Here is a 16788-nt window from a genome sequence, read left to right as displayed (position 1 = left end):
GAGCTGCGGCAGCCAGGTTCATGCACTGGGGTGGTCAAAACATGACATGGAAATGTTGTAGTAGATTTGCAAAGCACGAGTTAGTTGCTTTTTTTCATTTTTTTTTTTTTTTCCACTAACAGGGACAGGTGCCAGACATGCTCAAAGCCATTTGCAGCCCTATCCTGCGTGGATCATGGACAGCCACAGCCAGTCTCCATGCACTAAAAACAAAACAGCAGCACAGCATTCTCTGTCGGACCACAGCATTATTTCAGAGGATGGCATGCAGGAATTCACCGCGGTTCTCTTGGTGTGCAGGCGCATGTATGTTTGATTTGGTTTTTTGTTTTTTTTGTTTTTGTTTTTTTATCCAAAGTGTCTTCTCTCAAAAGGTGCCTTCAGGTCGTTCGTCCGTGCCTTCATCTCTGTCCTTCTTCCCTTATTTGACTAATCTGTCCGGCGGGTGTGTCATCTCATCAGGACTAACTGTTTTGGAGCTGCCGGCTCTTCCCGTGTCTCTCATATTTCACCATAATTCACCATAGTTGAGGCGCGTGGGCTGCAGTTGGGCATTGCAGCGCATACTAAAAGCTTCTCGCGCGCCTCGCCCCATCCCTCCGCCAGCCCCCCCTCCTTCCCCGACGCTCCTGTCCTCACTGCTCACATTAAAGAGGAAGCATCGCGCGCCACGGCGTGGAAATGTTTTCCAACAAACACGATGCGCCTCTCAGGAGAGGCTGAAACCATTCCTGATGTGGCATGGCGGACATATGGTGGTCCGATTGCTCTGAAATGTTGTTAGTTAAAGTATCTGATCCACAGCCGAGGGGAATTTGTGATGAGTAAGACTGAATAAGTTGCTCTGGCACGTTTTTCAGTGGCGAACAGGAAGTGTGTGAATGGGTTTCCTATATTCACTCAGTGAGGTGAATTGGTGACACTAAATAAAAATAAATGTGATTGTGTGACTATTTTTCTCCTGTTTGCCCTGTTAGTGTTGAGTCCTGGATCATAATCCCTCTTTCTGGATACATTTCCATGATTTTCATCAAAATATAAGAGGGTTTGATTTATTCTAAATACTATGGCCAAACTGAGGATGTTATGTGTTCTTTAGGTTGGGATTCTCATTTGCTGTGTTGCTCTTCGGCTCTGGCCATTCACAGAACTGTACACTACATCTCCACTAATTACTACCCAGACCTATTGAGCACACTGTGTTGTGCTCCGATCTGAGACTAAAAGCTCTCAATGCACTCACAAACATGACAAAAGTCTCCTCAGTCTGACAGTTATTATCATACAGTGAAATTATCTGCTGTGTTCTGGGGGGTTTTTTTTCCTCCTACAAATAGTCTTTTCTCACCTCCTGGATTTCTCAGTTATTTGAAAGTGGGCCAGGTGAAAACCCAGATCTGTCTCCAGGCAGAGAGCAAGCCTGCACACAAGGGAGAGAGAAAGAGAGAGAGAGAGAGAGAGAGGGAGAGATTCCCCAGCTCCCTTGTGAATACATGAGGAACATCCTCCCCCATGTGCTCTGCCAATCTCTATACCGCCCAAGGACAAGTTTAACATGGTCTGCTATCCTTCTCCAATCGAAGTGCCAAAGCACTGATGAAGATGATGACATGGGGCCACGGGGACCGCTGCAGTAGCTCATTCTGCACTGAGCTGATGGTCTGCTCGCCGCTCCGGATGAAGGTCCCGGTGCCGAGCTATTGACACTTTTACATGAGCGGCCTGATTGATGGTGGGGAACTGTGGGATCGTTGTCATCGCCGAATGTAAATGAGCAGGGCACCTTTCTAAAAGCAGGGCAGCTGAGAGCCCGGCCACTAATACTGAGGGCTTTGTGTCAGTAGTGTAATGATTCATCTTCCAGCGCTGCATTTGCAGCAATTATCTATAACACGGTTTTACTCACGGGATGGGGAAGAGGGCACTTAGAGTAGAAGATGGGATCTGAGATTGTTTTGAATGAGACAGGAGTGAGTCATGCCGTCTATTTATTGCAGTGTTTCTTTTCAATATTCTTCTGCATTTTAAATATTGTATAAAGAAAAGTACCTGATTTTCAATACTCGCTTCATCGGGAGAAGGTCGCAGTCACCTGGATCTTTCTAGAAATGGGTGAGGGGTTTGACGAGATCATATAAGACACAGTTTGAAAAATAACTGTGTATTTTGTTAAATTAATTCAACAATTCCGCTATATTTCAAATAAAACATGAAGCTGGTGTCCCAGCGTCCCAGAGAGTCCTACTAAGGCCAAACATGTCACACTCTCACAGCTGCCAGTTTCACTAAAGGTGAACAAAAGCGAATGTGACTCAAACTGTCAGCGCCGGACTTCAAACAGCCCCGATGATTTACTGGTATTCTTAACTTCCAAAAGCCTCCCGGCCGTCCTGAACTGTCTTAAACGCCTTTCTCCGGTTCCTTTTCACCTTCAGGGTGAGTCAACTGTGGAGCAAGACCATTGATTTTGTTTTGTGTTCAATCGTGGACTCCACCCAGAAAAACAGGTCTCCGTCTGGCGTTTAAACATTTTTAGGAATCACAGTTCGTCGTGACAGCAGGTGCAGTTATCTGATGGCTGATGTCTACACTGCAGTTAAAAGTGGAGTCGTGATGAAGCGCCAGACTATCGGGATGTTTGCTTATCAGCGCGTGACTCAGCAGACCTGCATCCCTAAAAATCTCCACCCTGCCCTTTAGCAGCAGAACATGGAGAAGCGAGCGAGGGGGGAAAGGGAGGAAGAGACGAAGTGAAGGAGCGCGGAGGGTGTTGGTCCGACTTGTGACAGCAGACTGCAGGGGAGGAGCTGCGTTCCGGTTGACCTCTACCGATGCTGCAGCAGGTGATCACTCACTGGGGAACTGCAGCGCGACTGCCCCGCCACACCAAGTTCCAGCCGCTTTATTGTCATGTGAAATAAAATGCCAATGTTCAGCGATCAGAACCTGCAAAGTTCCTGCTGGCATTTCCTAATTGAAGATGGTTTGTTGGCTACAAAATATCACCTAATAGCAACTTTTCAAGCATCTTTATCACTGTTTTTTGTTAATTTCGTGTCCCTGCTCCTCCCTCTCCCTGCCTGCTGAGGTTTCTCTATATTTAGAAATTGACCTTGTGAGTTCTCTACCTGCCTGTTGAAAGCAGCCGGGCTGATCATGACTGCTGCCTTCCAGATGAGATACGTCTTCACCTTCAGAGTAGAGTACTCCGGTATCGATTCGAGCTGTGGTTTCACTTTCTGTTGTTTTCACTGCCTTTGAAAACAGAGGAAAATCAATGGCCCGGCTAATCTGGAGGTATGGCTCGTAGATAAGAGAGGAGTTTAAAAATAATCTCTTTTGCATGTACGTTTCACTGCATCCATGCCACATGCAGAGGTTTTTCCTTTGCGGAGCAGGTTTTGGGAGCCTGAGATGGAAATGTCTGCAAAACCTGCAGCGTCATGAAGGAAATCATTTTTCTTTTGATACTCTGGCCAACTATTAAGTGCTGTCAGCCTGGAGTGTTCACTTAAATGATAATGTATGCGAACTGCGGTTTAGCGGCCACAGGCATCCACTATCCTCCTGTCTATACGGCAACTTGTGGAGTCACTGTGATCCCAGACAGCACTGGAAAAGACGACACCTCCCCCGAGAGCAGCGGCAGCGCGGGGAGCAGCGGCAGCCTGAGCATGCACAGTCATGTCACAAACTGCAAATATACTTGACTCAAAGAGAGTATTAATAGAGCAGATGGCCAGGAAGGTGACATAGACCCCAGGAAATGCAGATAGAGGTGTGGCGAAAATGAAAATGAAGGGAAAGGACGGGACGACAGAGGAGGAGAGGGTAGCAGCTAAAGGTCACAGAGGCAAAGTGATGAGTCATCCAGTAAAATAGCAACTCCCTCTCTCTCTCTCTCTCTCTCTCTCTCTCTCTCTCTCTCTCTCTCTTTCTCTCTCTCTCTCTCTCTCTCTCTCTCTCTCTCTCTCTCTCTCTGTGTGTGTGTATTACACTGTCACCCTCTTCACCATCTGTCTGTTTGTTTTGACAGCAGAAGCTGAGATGACTGGCATCGGATCACTCCTTCTAATGGCCAGTGGGAAAAAAAAAAAAAAGGAAACAAAATGTGTCTCAACATCTGGGTTTTAACAGCCTGAACGTCTGACTCCAGTGTGAGGTATTCTGCGGGCCTCCGACCGCACACGTGCACAACTGCATTTCTCTGGCAGGTTTGATCGTCATATGTACACAACATATGCCTGGATGTGTCGGGGAGCCCTGCCTTGTCTGCCGCGCCTGTGGCTGAAAACCGGCAGCCGTCAGCCAATCAGCAGCCAGAAATAATCAGATTTTTGTGGAAGCAGTAGCAACAGCATCATCTTCCTTAGCAACCCACCCTCCCTGCCCTGCTGCTCCAGTATCACACATCTGAGAGCCACAAAGACAGAAAATGTGTCTGAGAATAGAAATATTCCTACTTATAGCTGGCAGTGTAAAGTGTCGAAAGTTTAGTACTGAATGAACCTTTTTGCAATTCAAGCATGCTTTGCCAAAACCCCTTGTTTAACCAGATCGATCGTGAGGAGAGGAATCAAACAATTTTCAGGATGTTTTCTTTTATGTGTTTTGTTTTGAATCAGTTTTATGCATGTGTGTGTGTTTTTCTGCTGCACTAGTGTAGGAATCATGAGTGGTCTTTTAATCCGAATGACTCACTTCCACGCACAGATTCCAGGAGGTCTGGGTTTGGAAGCGAGCTCAATCTGATCACCCACGTCAGCAACAAATACTGAAGGTCCTTTGGGGAACGGGCATCCCGGCCTGCAACAGGAAGCTCTGCAGAGCTTCATGGTGAACATTAGCGTTGAACTTTTCGCCTTTTGCATTTGTGATGCCGCTTTTGCAGCTGTAAAAAAGAAATCTGAGTGTCGCCACTCTTCACATAAACATTGTATTCTCCACTGCCAACATGAATAAAGAAAGAAAGAAAGAAATGAAGACATCTCTTCAGAACCGATGAAGTCCTGGCACCAGCTGCACAGAGACCGTTTGGAGCATTTCACAGTTAGAGACCCACACAGTTTCTCTCTGACGACAAAAGGAAAAACAACAACAAGTGAACAGTTTTCCATTTGTTAAATGGACAGAAGCACAATGCAAAAGAGCAGCTTGTTGTGTGAACACAAATATTTGAACACAGTAAATATTTAAAAAAAGATGATGAAGACGATATCTCGAGTGTTCAGACGCAGTTTGAGTGTTTCAATTCAAAACTCCACCAGGAAAGGCCAGAGCTGACTGTACCTGTCAGCAGCTGTTGGGGTTCTCCAAAACCCTTTTCATGACGCCATAGTTTGATCAGAACTCATGTTCTTAGTTGTGCATCAATGGAATAACGGGTCAGTGCTTCAAGGAGAGAGGATCAACACACCTGTGAGAAGGTTTTGCTGGATTCGGTTCTTCTGGACGCTGTGGAGGTTAAAGGTGGGAGAAAGGTGATCATGTGGTCCATGTCGGGGAAGGCCTGTCACCCCTCCTGACAGAGCTGGAGGTTGTTTTCAGCGATGGACGTCTGCTTCACCCGCAGAGTGGACGAGAACACGATCGCAGAGTCTTCATGTGGCATCGCACTGAGCAGACCCCGCAGACGGCGTCCTCTCCCAACGCCTCAAACATCACTTCAGCTGCTCACTTTTTACTACTGTTCATGCTACCTCATGGTAGAGTGCTAATAAAAAATTGAACAAAACTCAAATGCAAGTATTGTTACTGTTGCATGTTAATCAACTCAACGTTAAGTGTGTGCATCAAAAAATGCGAAATTATTAGATCTTCACAAAATAACACATTAACACATATATTCCCTCAGAGTTTGGAAACATTGTGTGCGAACAATGTTATATTCCTTTACATCAAGCGAGAGAATTCATGAAAATGAAACAAACAGGCATGTATTTACGTTGCACTTACTCAGAATAGTAGAGCAGTATTGCAATTAGTATGATTTAAACTTCTCAGTGGCTGGCAGCACATAGTAACTGTATTTTTCCTCCTCAAAAAGTAAGAAGTGTTGCTTTAAAACAACCCAGGATTGCAATTTTACTTTGTGTGTGTGTGTGTGTGTGTGTGTGTGTGTGTGTGTGTGTGTGTGTGTGTGTGTGTGTGTGTGTGTGTGTGTTCTTGTATTTCTATCCTTGTCGGGGCCAAATGTCCCCACAAGGATAGCAAAACGTGGAACGACGTGCCTTGTGGGGACCTTTTTCCGGTCCTAAGTAGGAGAAACAGTGTTTTCTTGACCATGTTGTTGTTACTGAAAAAAGTAAAAGTGCAAAAACATTTCTTTAGGGTTAGGCTTTGTTGTGGTGTGGGTTAGGGTTAGGGTAAGGGTCAGGGTTAGGGGCTAGACATGAATGGGAGTCAATGGACGGTCCCCACAAGGATAGAAATACAAGACTGTGTGTGTGTGTGTGTGTGTGTGTGTGTGTGTGTGTGTGTGTGTGTGTGTGTGTGTGTGTGTGTGTGTAGCATCCACACAGACAGCTGTAATCAGCTGCCTTTGTGATTCCTCCTGCGCTCCCGCACGGAGCTCGGCCTGCCTTTCACTCAACCCTCCCTTGTTACCATGGAGACTTCCTGCTGTAGCGCCGGGGTTTGGCGGTGTGCTCTGATGACATCACGGGTATCGCAGCGATTTCAAATACAGCGTTACACCTTTGAGTCATGTGCCTGTGATGCCTGGAGGGGTGAAAAAGACACAAAGCCGAACTCGTGCGGCCGAGATAAACACGGGGAAATCCTTCTGTTTCGGTGCGACCCACACAGGCCGGAGGGGGCGGCGGTGTTTATTAGTGAGTGGGTAGGAGGCGCGGTGAAATATTAAAGCACGCTTGTTCCTATGACAGTATGATTGCTGGGAACCTCTGCTAGAATGTTAATATTTACTTCATCAGCACAGACGCGATATGAAGTTTTCCACTGCGGCTCGGCTCTGTTTAAGGTCCGGCCCTGCAGATCGGGCAGCGGGCAGCTGTGTGGCAACAGGAGGCAAATCATCTCACACACATACACACAAATCTATACCTGTCAGACAGAAAAGTGCTCTTTATTCATTCTCCACCTTTAAAGAGGCAACACGTGCTCAGGAATCACACACCTGCTTGTTACAGGTGTTTCTGCTTGATGTTGTTGTGATTTATTGTTCACAACATAAAGGCATGAGAAACACTTCATGAATGGCACAAATTTTCTTTGTGCCGACACTATATTATCAATATATGGAAGCAAACAGTCAAACTGTTGTAATGTGATCATGTGAAAAGCACTTTTTACGTCAGAAATGATAGAAACTTTTTTTGGGGCCTACTTTGAATTCATTTAAATTTTTTAAGATGTATGTGCATGTGAGAAAAAAAAACAAGCACAATATGCTCTTAGAGGAAATGTACACACAACATCCACTCATACAGGTGTGTTTCAAAAACTTAGGATATTGTTAAAGTTGTTTTATTGTTCACTAAATCCCCAAAAATGGAATTTTGATCATTATGACCTACTTTAAAAAGAATTGATGTAAAAATATGAAATGTTGCAATATTTTTTAGATGTTTTATATTCAAACTTTATCAATTATAAGCAAAGATGTAGCTTAGATTTGTAGTGCTAAAAATGGGGAATCATATCATGCTGCATGTTCACACAACATGTAATCAGGCTCTAGTCCCTCCACCCGCTCAGAGGAATAAAATGATTTTGGTGACATGAGTGAAAGCAAACTGCTCTCAAATGAAGACAGCACAGCTCATAATCTCTTTTATATGGGTCATGTTTGAGACGGCACAAAATAACACAGAACAAATACTGACATACAACAGCCTGCCCGTTCCCAAAAATTAAGAGTGCACTCTGGGAAAAAAAAAAAAAAAAAAAAAAAAGGAACGTGTGACTGTGTGTACATGGATGGGTTTGTTTCTTTTAATGTTCTCCGTGTATACATCGAGGGAATAGCAGCAACCGGGACACACACAGAGGTGTGTGTTTCACATATTAGCATTACAAAGCACACAGAGCGGACAAAGGCATATGGCTAACAGTCTTTGATTTGTGTCACAGTTTCATATCTGTAATTCGCAGATGGCCTTAGGTTTTGTCACTTTAGTTTTGAAGTTGCTTCTCAGTTATTGTCCATGACGGACGCAGCTCTGCAGAAGACGCAGACGCAGAAACGCGTCCTCGTGAAATTCCAGGAATGTGAGACACGCTTTGCAAAACTGTTGGCCGCTTCCTGAATGTGTGTCCTCGTGTTGTACATAAAAAAAGCAGAGTTGAGGAATGTTCGACGCTTCTTCACCTTCGATCCCGTGACGGCTCCATTCACAGTGTTTCCACTCCCAAAACAGGCGCAGTCCAGAGACTGCAGCTACAGAACCGCCTGTATCTGGTTGCATTTTGGATTAAGTGGTGGTCCAACTGGAGAGGGGGGGGGGGATTTTGAATTGCTGGGCACCACTTGTTAATCCAGGCTTGAGGGCGCCAGTTCACAGCAGGGGAGGAAGAACTATCAGTTTAGGGGGGTGGGGGCTCAGCTCCTAACATTGGCCCATCTGGCTCAACAGGAAGACCAGAGTCACTGCAGCCCTGAAGGAAAAAAGAAGAAAGAGGGGGGGTCAGTCCAGGTTAATGGCTCGTCTAAACGGCTTAAACATGAGAAAACTTTTCCCAGTCATTACCGGTGAATGTCACGTTTAACTCTCCTCATCAAATACTGAAAATGTACCTCAGAGGGAGGCAGTCTAATTGGGGTTCCAGGAGGTCTGAGCAGAAAATGAACATCTTTGACCTGAGAGAGAGAGACAGCAAGAGAGAGAGAGAGAGAGAGAGAGAAAGAGAGAGTTTAGATGGGAGAAATGGAGAGATAATTTTAAAAAAGAAGCCTGACTTCTTTGATAAATGTTGCAGTTTAGTGGTCTTCTGCCTTTCGTCTTATTATCACTCATATGAAGACCTAAATCGGTTTCAGAGTGAGTGAAACACGAGCCAGAACTGTGAATCTTGAGCAGCATTGAGATGCTGCTGAGTGGAGATGCTGATCACTTTAGCTTCTCCTGTTTAAGCATCATTCACAATGACTTTCACACATTTTGAAACCTTTTGAAGTTTTCCTCACCTTGTCACATTACAGCCACGAATTTAAATGTATTTTATTTGATGATTTAATTTGATTGACCAACACGACATGCTGTGTAGTGGAAGAACAATGATACATGGATTCAAATTCTTTTTTACGAACATATGTGACGTGCAAAAGTATCCATCCCCGAAAACAAATTCAGTGCAACCAAGAGACTTCACAAGTCATCAGATAGAGCCACCTGTGTGGAATCTAATCTCAGTATGAATCCAACTGCTCTGTGAAGGCCTCAGACGATCAATAGAGAACGTTTGTGAACAAGAAACACTTCAGACAGGTCAGGGAGAAAGTTGTTGAGGAGTTTAAAGCAGGATTAATTTAACAGAATGGAAAAAGAATTACACATTCATTCATCAGAGGAGATCAAACGGCAAATACAGGAAATTTTTTAGAGTCTGCAAAAGACTTGAGACCGGGCCAGAGGTTCTCTTCCAGCAGGACAACGACCTGAAACACACAACCAGAGCTACAACTGAACAGTTCAGACATGTTAAAGTATATTCATTTGTCAGAATGGAAATTCAAAGTCCAAACCTTAATCCAAGCCAAAATCTCTGGCATGACTTGAAAATTTTTTTTCACAGATTCTCTCCATTGTGCTATTTTGTAAAGCAGAATGAGCAAAAATGTCTCTAGAAGCGCAAAGTTGGTGGAGACATATACTCCACGAGACTTGCAGCTGTGAATGCAGCTAAAGGTGACTCGACAAAGTATCGACTCCGGGGGGAGGAATGCTTTAGTGCTCCACACTTCTCTGTATGCACCATGTTGTGCTGGTCCAAAACAGAAAAAAATCCAGTAAAATACCTGTACACTTGTGGCTGTAATGTGACAAAATATTTAAAAGATCAAGAGGTATGAATAGTTTTGCACTGTAAATGAGAACTGCCATAACCAAGTCAGGGATCGATTCAGATTCCTCTAAGTTTATTTTAAGGTAGAGATATCAAATGCTCGAATACTGATTCAAAATCAAAGAAATACAGTTAGTTCTTCTCATGTGATTAGCTTCCAAAATCCTCAGAAATCCATGCAGTAGATGTTCTTGGTCAGAATTAGCCTTTCAGTGATGATCATTAACTTTTGTGACCCACACAGAGGTCAGAGTTCGGCCATCTGTGAACTAAAACATTCAAACTTAGGTACAGAAAAAAGGAAAGAGCTGACCTGTGGGGAGTCTCTTCGGCTACTAATTGAAAATATGAGCTCCCAGCCGTGTGTGCTGTTTGTGTTTTTGTCTCGAACAATCCATCGCGGCCGAGCCCAGGAGAATAGCTTCCAGACAGGCCAATCTAGTTAGAAGATAAACAAGTAGCTCCTGTCTCCTCCGGAGTATATATCTCTAAGTAATCAATGTATCAGTGCTTTCCCTCATACCAGATTTTATGAGATCCGAGGAATAAGTTTCCCATTTACCTGATAACTGTTACGGGGTTTTTCGCAGAAGAATATATAAGGCCAATGTCAGGGGTTGAATTGGACAGGAATTGGATAATCGATGAAGAGGTCATTCTGCAGGGCCTCCCACTTTGCCCCTGGGGTCTGTCACTGAATGAGACTGCCCTAATTATCATACAGCCCTGATGGGAGAGCTGTACATATTTATCCTGCTTTACTGCTCTCGTGTGCTCACAAACACAAATTTTAGTGCAACCGCAGCCTCACAAATAGATTGAGTGGCCGTTAAAATTTTTTTTTATTCCCTTCACACTCTGCTCTCTGCTTGGGTTACGGTGACTACAGCATGGGAGGACACGGGACATAAATCTGGCCATAAATCTGGAGGCCCAGCAGTTCAGCAGGTATTAGCCACCTGTTCCAATCATCAGGGCGCGGTGGCCGCCAGGGGGCAGCACTCAGGCAGGCTCTGTGGGCATGCTGCTGGTGCTCTTTAATGCTTTCACAAAGTCAGCTGAAGGTGAACTCAACCTGGGCACAAAGCAGGAGCATCATCGTGTGAATAATTACATTCCACAGAGTGAGAGAAGTGGACTCGCGTTCACCTACAACTCCGATTAAACCATTTTGAGTAAAACAGACTACGACAACTCCCCTGATGTGGTGCCAATTATAAATAAGTTAAAGAAAACGTCAGACTTGGCCTTTTAATCTGGTGTCATGCAATATCAGAGATGATCGCTTCAGGAATTTTAGGGGACACACTCTGACAGTTCTGGGTATTGTGTGTGCGCGTAGACCTACAGATGGAGAAAACACTGGGTTTATGGCTAGAGGTCATGGAATATATCAGAAGGAGACAGGAGCGTGTCAGTGCTCGCCACTTACCAACGCTGTTAGTGGGAGAACAGCAGCCTCTGCTGGGCACTCGCGGTAGCGCACCCGGGACAGCCAGACAATAATGTGCTCCCAGTCCATTCATAATTCCTCACGTGCTGCTGCTCCTCCTTTGTCCTCTCCTGGCTTTGCGCCGCCGCTCACTGTTGCGCCTCCCATCTTTTTCATTTGTGGGGCAGTTCATTGGGACAAAGAATAAACAGACCTCCGATTTCCAATTTCCCTTTGTGGGCGATGCTCCCAGGAAGGTGCAAATTCCAATTCATGGTTGGGTGAATAATGAACAGCATTTTGTGCATTATTCCTCTTTTGGTTTCAGTTTACTACGAAGACTGCCGGAGGCTTTCGTATAGTTTAATAGTCCTACAAAAGGGTATTTTTGTTCACGTTTGGCATAAGTGCATTCAGATTCTATTATTACACAGCGAAACAATAAAGTTTCCTCAAATTGATATGTGTGGGACAATAAGCTGTTCTTTCACAGGAGGGGAGGTCCAGACAGCCCTGCCCTCCCCTCCTCCGTGATTTCCGCCTCTGTGAGCTCGTTGACTCCCTGCAGGGGCGCCGGACGTGTTTGGGTTCGTGTTTTACGCACGCAGCGCGTAATGACAAGACAGTCGCATTCGAGACCGGAGACAACCTGTTTGAGATGAAAATCTTCAATATTGCTTCCAATCCATCTGGGGGGGGGGGGGGGTTACTGTGGAAACAAGGGTGCTATGGCAACGGTGACTGGGGTTACCGAGGAAACGACCGTCGCCATGGAGACTACATCACAGCGGGGCTATATTTGAGACGTCCAAATAGAAGCACGCTCCATCTCTGATCGCTGTTTATATGCGCGAAGCCCTCCATGTGCGTTTCCTCTCGCCAAAGACGGAAATCCCAGGTCATATTTAAGAGGACGATGAACAGAAAACATCTGAAACGATGTTTGCAGGCGTCCTAAAGCAGCCGGACATGTGATCCATACAGCTTATTACAAATACATGTTATTGGCACAAATGTTCTAAGTCTTTATTGATATGTAATTTAAATTATAGCTATAGTTTCCTCAAAAATGCTCATAGGGACAGTCATCTTTTTTCTTTTCATTTTTTTTAACAAAAACGGAGGGGGTCCAGGTCAACCTGTCTCCCCGCGTGAGATCAACCTGTGCCTCTCTCACGTGCGTCCTGCAACGATGACAAGACGCTGGCAGTGGACTGCCGTGTGTGTTTACATGGCGCCTTTTACGCACTAAAGAGCCTACCAGAACAGTCCATATCGAGGAAACTGTCGGGATTCTTCTCATAAAGACAACAGCATTTGGACTAGACTTTAACGCACGATAAAGGCATAGCACGAAACGGTCTAATTGAGATAATATAGGCTGAAATGTGTTTTCAGACATTACATGTGTTCGAACACACACACATTTAAATGATTCTGATTATTATACATAGGCTATGACTGACGGATCACGACTCATAACGCATGTTAATACAAAGTGAGCGACTTTCGAGTAGTATACACTCATCTGTCACAGTCGTAAAGCTTCTATGTCTACCTGTTGTGATAAGCATACTGACTATTGCACGACGCACAACAGGTCAATCCCTTTGCTCGGGAAAATAATATAGGCCTTATACTTTAAGGAGCTGTTTCTGCTCAACCATAAAGATTTTCATGAACTGATATCATTGAAATGAAAAATCCTGATTCTTTGAATGGAGCACAAAGTAGCGTCTCTGTACAGACAGGGCTGCTCCCTCTCTCTCTCTCTCCTCCTCTACTGTTTTTGTCCTCATGTGAGCTGCCGCTGCTTCCACGCGTCTGGTGCGCAACGACAGGTCCGGCTGCGTGTTGACACATCACCACTTCCTGCGCTCAGGGCTCGTGACTCTAAAAGCTGGCTACACGTCGGTGAAGATCTTTTTGTTTATATTCACGCAGTTCTGGGAGTTGCTGGGGGTGGTGGTGGGGAAGTTGGGCTGCTGCTTGAACGCGCTGTTGATCCCGTGCTCCTCTATGACCATATACTCGCTCTTGCTGAGCGAGGAGGAGGAGCGAGCCTTCCTCAGCTCCTCCGTGTCCGCCAGAGGCTGACAGCTGCCCACGTGCAGGTACTGTGCCTGCTCCTCGCCATCCGTCTCTCTGTGATAGAAGTAGTTGAAATTGGAGACGATGACAGGCACAGGCAGGGCAATTGTCAGCACCCCGGCGATCGCGCACAGGGACCCCACGATTTTGCCCCCGATGGTCACGGGGTGCATGTCGCCGTAGCCCACGGTGGTCATCGTGACAACAGCCCACCAGAACGCGTCCGGAATGCTGTTGAAACCCGAATCTGGGTCGTCCGCCTCGGCGAAGTAAACGGCGCTGGAGAAGAGGATCACGCCGATGAACAGGAAGAAGATGAGCAAGCCCAGCTCGCGCATGCTGGCTTTCAGAGTCTGCCCTAAAATTTGCAGCCCCTTGGAGTGACGCGAGAGTTTGAAGATGCGAAACACCCGGACAAGTCTAATAACGCGCAGAATGGCTAATGACATGGCCTGCTGTCCGTTCCCCTGCCTCTCCGCCAGCTCCGTGCCGAGAGTGATGAAATAGGGGATGATGGCCACAATGTCAATGATGTTCATGATGTTTTTGGAGAACGTGGCTTTACTCGGGCATGCAAAGAAGCGCACCAGCAGCTCGAAGGAGAACCAGATGATGCACAGCGTCTCCACCACAAAGAACGGGTCTGAGAAGGGGCTAATGAAATATGGGAGTGTGCCGTTTATCACGGGCGCAATGGTGATCAGGTCCCTGTTCTCGTCCTTGAACTCCGGCAGTGTCTCTAAGCAGAAGATGACAATGGAGATGAGGATGACCAGCACGGACACTATCGCTATCCCCCGCGCGGGACCGGAGCTCTCCGGGTATTCAAAAAGCAGCCACACCTGTCTCTGAAATTCATTTTCTGGCAGCGGTCGCTCCTCCTCCTTGATGAAGCCCTCATCCTCCCTGAACTTCTCCATCGCCTCCTCTCCCAGCTCGTAGAAGCGTATCTCCTCAGAGAAGATGTCAATGGGCACATTGACGGGCCGCCTGATGCGCCCGCCGGACTGGTAGTAGTAGAGTATGGCATCAAAGCTGGGTCGGTTCCGATCGAAAAAGTATTCGTTCCTGAGAGGATCAAAGTATCTCATCCTCTTCTTGGGGTCCCCCAGCAGCGTCTCCGGGAACTGCGAGAGAGTCTTGAGCTGCGTCTCAAAGCGTAACCCTGAGATGTTGATGACCACCCGCTCGCAGCACTCGTGGTCCGGCTCGTACCGGTCCAGAGAGTGGTGGCCCGGCAGAGCCGCCGACTCCTCCAGCATGTTGTCACACGCCACCACCGTCATCACGTCGGCCTCAGACTCGGTGTATCCGTGGTTCACCAGGTTGTCGCCCCGGGTTTTGGTTGTGCTTGGCGGGGGTGATTGCAGGAGGCTGAGGTGGTCGTCCATGCGCGGTTGAAGACGCATACAGGGGCGGCCGCCTCGCCCCCTCTGCGTACCCCGGTCAACCACAGCCGCCGCCGCCACAGCCCTGTCTCCTCCACGTCTCCCTCACTCTCCTCCTTCGTTCTCCCACTTTCACTCCCTACTGTTGCTGTTCCCGCCCACAGGGAGAGATCTGGGTTTATAAACAGGCGCTCCACCCGCCCACGGCGCGCCGGCGCTGGGTACCTTTCACCATCCTCCGCCAATCGCAGGGCGCACCGTTATACAGAAAAAGCAACGCACGGGCGTCATCCAACACCGTCGTGTTGGGCGTGCCCGCCTCCCTCTGCCCCTCTCCCCGTCTTGTAGACACGCGCTGAGGCACATACACACTTTGCCGAGTCCAAACAGTCTCCTTTTAAAACAAGGTCATTGCTCAAAGATAGGACGTTTTTAAATCGTGTGCGTATAAATACACCCCAGCGTGTTTTTCCCCCCTCTGGGTCTGTCTGAAAAGACCCATTACGCGTCACATTTTTGGAGACATCTTTTGTTCGCACAAGGCACGAATTCAGATGTATGAAAACAACGTTAAGCATTTTTGAAATGCTATATTGTGTCACATTCAACAGTTTTCCAATTACGCACCAAAACAGAGTTAACAGCTGGCATGATATAAATGATGTCTGTGTCCCTAAGTGGCTATTATGTTTAAGTGAAGGTCAGGAAAGAGAATGAGAGGAATCCCACAGGTCGATATGAAAAGGGAGGGGGAAATGTGTAAATAACAGCTGCATGAACAGCGATGCATATACAGCGTGCCTGCATGAAAACAAGTGACAAAGAAAGATGAACGGTGAGATCACTCACTATGTACAACACGGACTGTAACCTCATACAATATTCAAGATCTAATATGGCCAATGTCAAAAGGGCAGCTACAGTACAGCAGCAGCGTCGGTTCTGTGACTGATTTCATCAGATAATCACACAGGAAGAACCACAGAGGGAGTAATCCCCCCCTGCCTTTCCTGTCTTGAAACGTGGCCAGTTTTTACATTCATGGATTATCAAAACCCACTTTCACATTTATTTCATTCATTGTCATGCCTAAAACTAACCAGACAGACTGTCTGATTGATATCACCAAAAAGTGCATATTGGTTAGAATTAAGCTTTGGTACATTACAAGAAATATAGTATCTATTCAAGCACAATCATTTAAACATTTTTTCTCAGCATAGTTGCTCCAGATGTTTCTTATAAGACTGGTGAGTTCAATTCCAGAGGCGTCTTAAATGGGCACCTCTGGGAGAGTTGCTGTCCGGGGTGCTGAAGTGGGCTTAAAGTGGCAAGAGGCCAAGAATCCTTTAATTTTGTACAACTTTTTCTGGTCAAAACAACTAATTTGTATTAACACACACACACTTTTAACAGACTAAACTTGAATCACGTCATATAACTAAACAACAGTTGGTTCGAAAGGACAACAATTTGGCACAATCATTCAACCGTTTCAAACATCAGTGACTCAAAAAAGTTTCTGTTGTTTGCTTTTGTGTTCATGTTGTGACCTGAGTGCTTCTCATGTAGTTCTGAAAATTTTGCCAAATAGAAAAAAAGTGTGTTTGTTGATTAAATATGATACAAAGCTTAACTGGATTAAACATTTGTTTTGAGTGCTTTAGTTTCATTCTACACTAATTGTGGATGTAATCCAAGCTTCAAGCCCTACTTATCGTCCTTCTCTAGTTTCCTCTCTCCTCGCTTCTTATGTTCATCTGTCTGAAATTGTGGTGAAGTTTCCATTCTCTCAACTTCTATTTGATTCTATTAAAGTGTTTTGAAGTATTTTGCTTTGCAATCTCGATC

General features: G+C 45.9%; 2 protein-coding genes across 2 annotated transcripts in view; one reads left to right on the top strand and one right to left on the bottom strand.

Annotated features, from left to right (window-relative positions):
- Window positions 1-16788, top strand: part of LOC115408633 (rho-related GTP-binding protein RhoA-D) — a 644285-nt gene that overhangs the window by 439658 nt on the left and 187839 nt on the right. The window lies entirely within an intron of this gene.
- LOC115408606 (potassium voltage-gated channel subfamily A member 3) lies at window positions 11628-15199 on the bottom strand. The gene has a single exon (XM_030119450.1). It carries the CDS (start codon window positions 14956-14958, stop codon window positions 13363-13365), a length of 1596 nt encoding a protein of 531 aa, XP_029975310.1. The 5' UTR covers window positions 14959-15199; the 3' UTR covers window positions 11628-13362.

This window comes from Salarias fasciatus, chromosome 20 (genome assembly GCF_902148845.1).
Source record: "Salarias fasciatus chromosome 20, fSalaFa1.1, whole genome shotgun sequence".
Classification (NCBI taxonomy): domain Eukaryota; kingdom Metazoa; phylum Chordata; class Actinopteri; order Blenniiformes; family Blenniidae; genus Salarias; species Salarias fasciatus.
This window is presented reverse-complemented; position numbering and strand designations above follow the sequence as displayed.

Bases quoted from the DNA above. Each gene is read 5' to 3' on its own strand.
- LOC115408606 (XM_030119450.1), bottom strand. From the start codon at position 14,958: ATGCGTCTTCAACCGCGCATGGACGACCACCTCAGCCTCCTGCAATCA.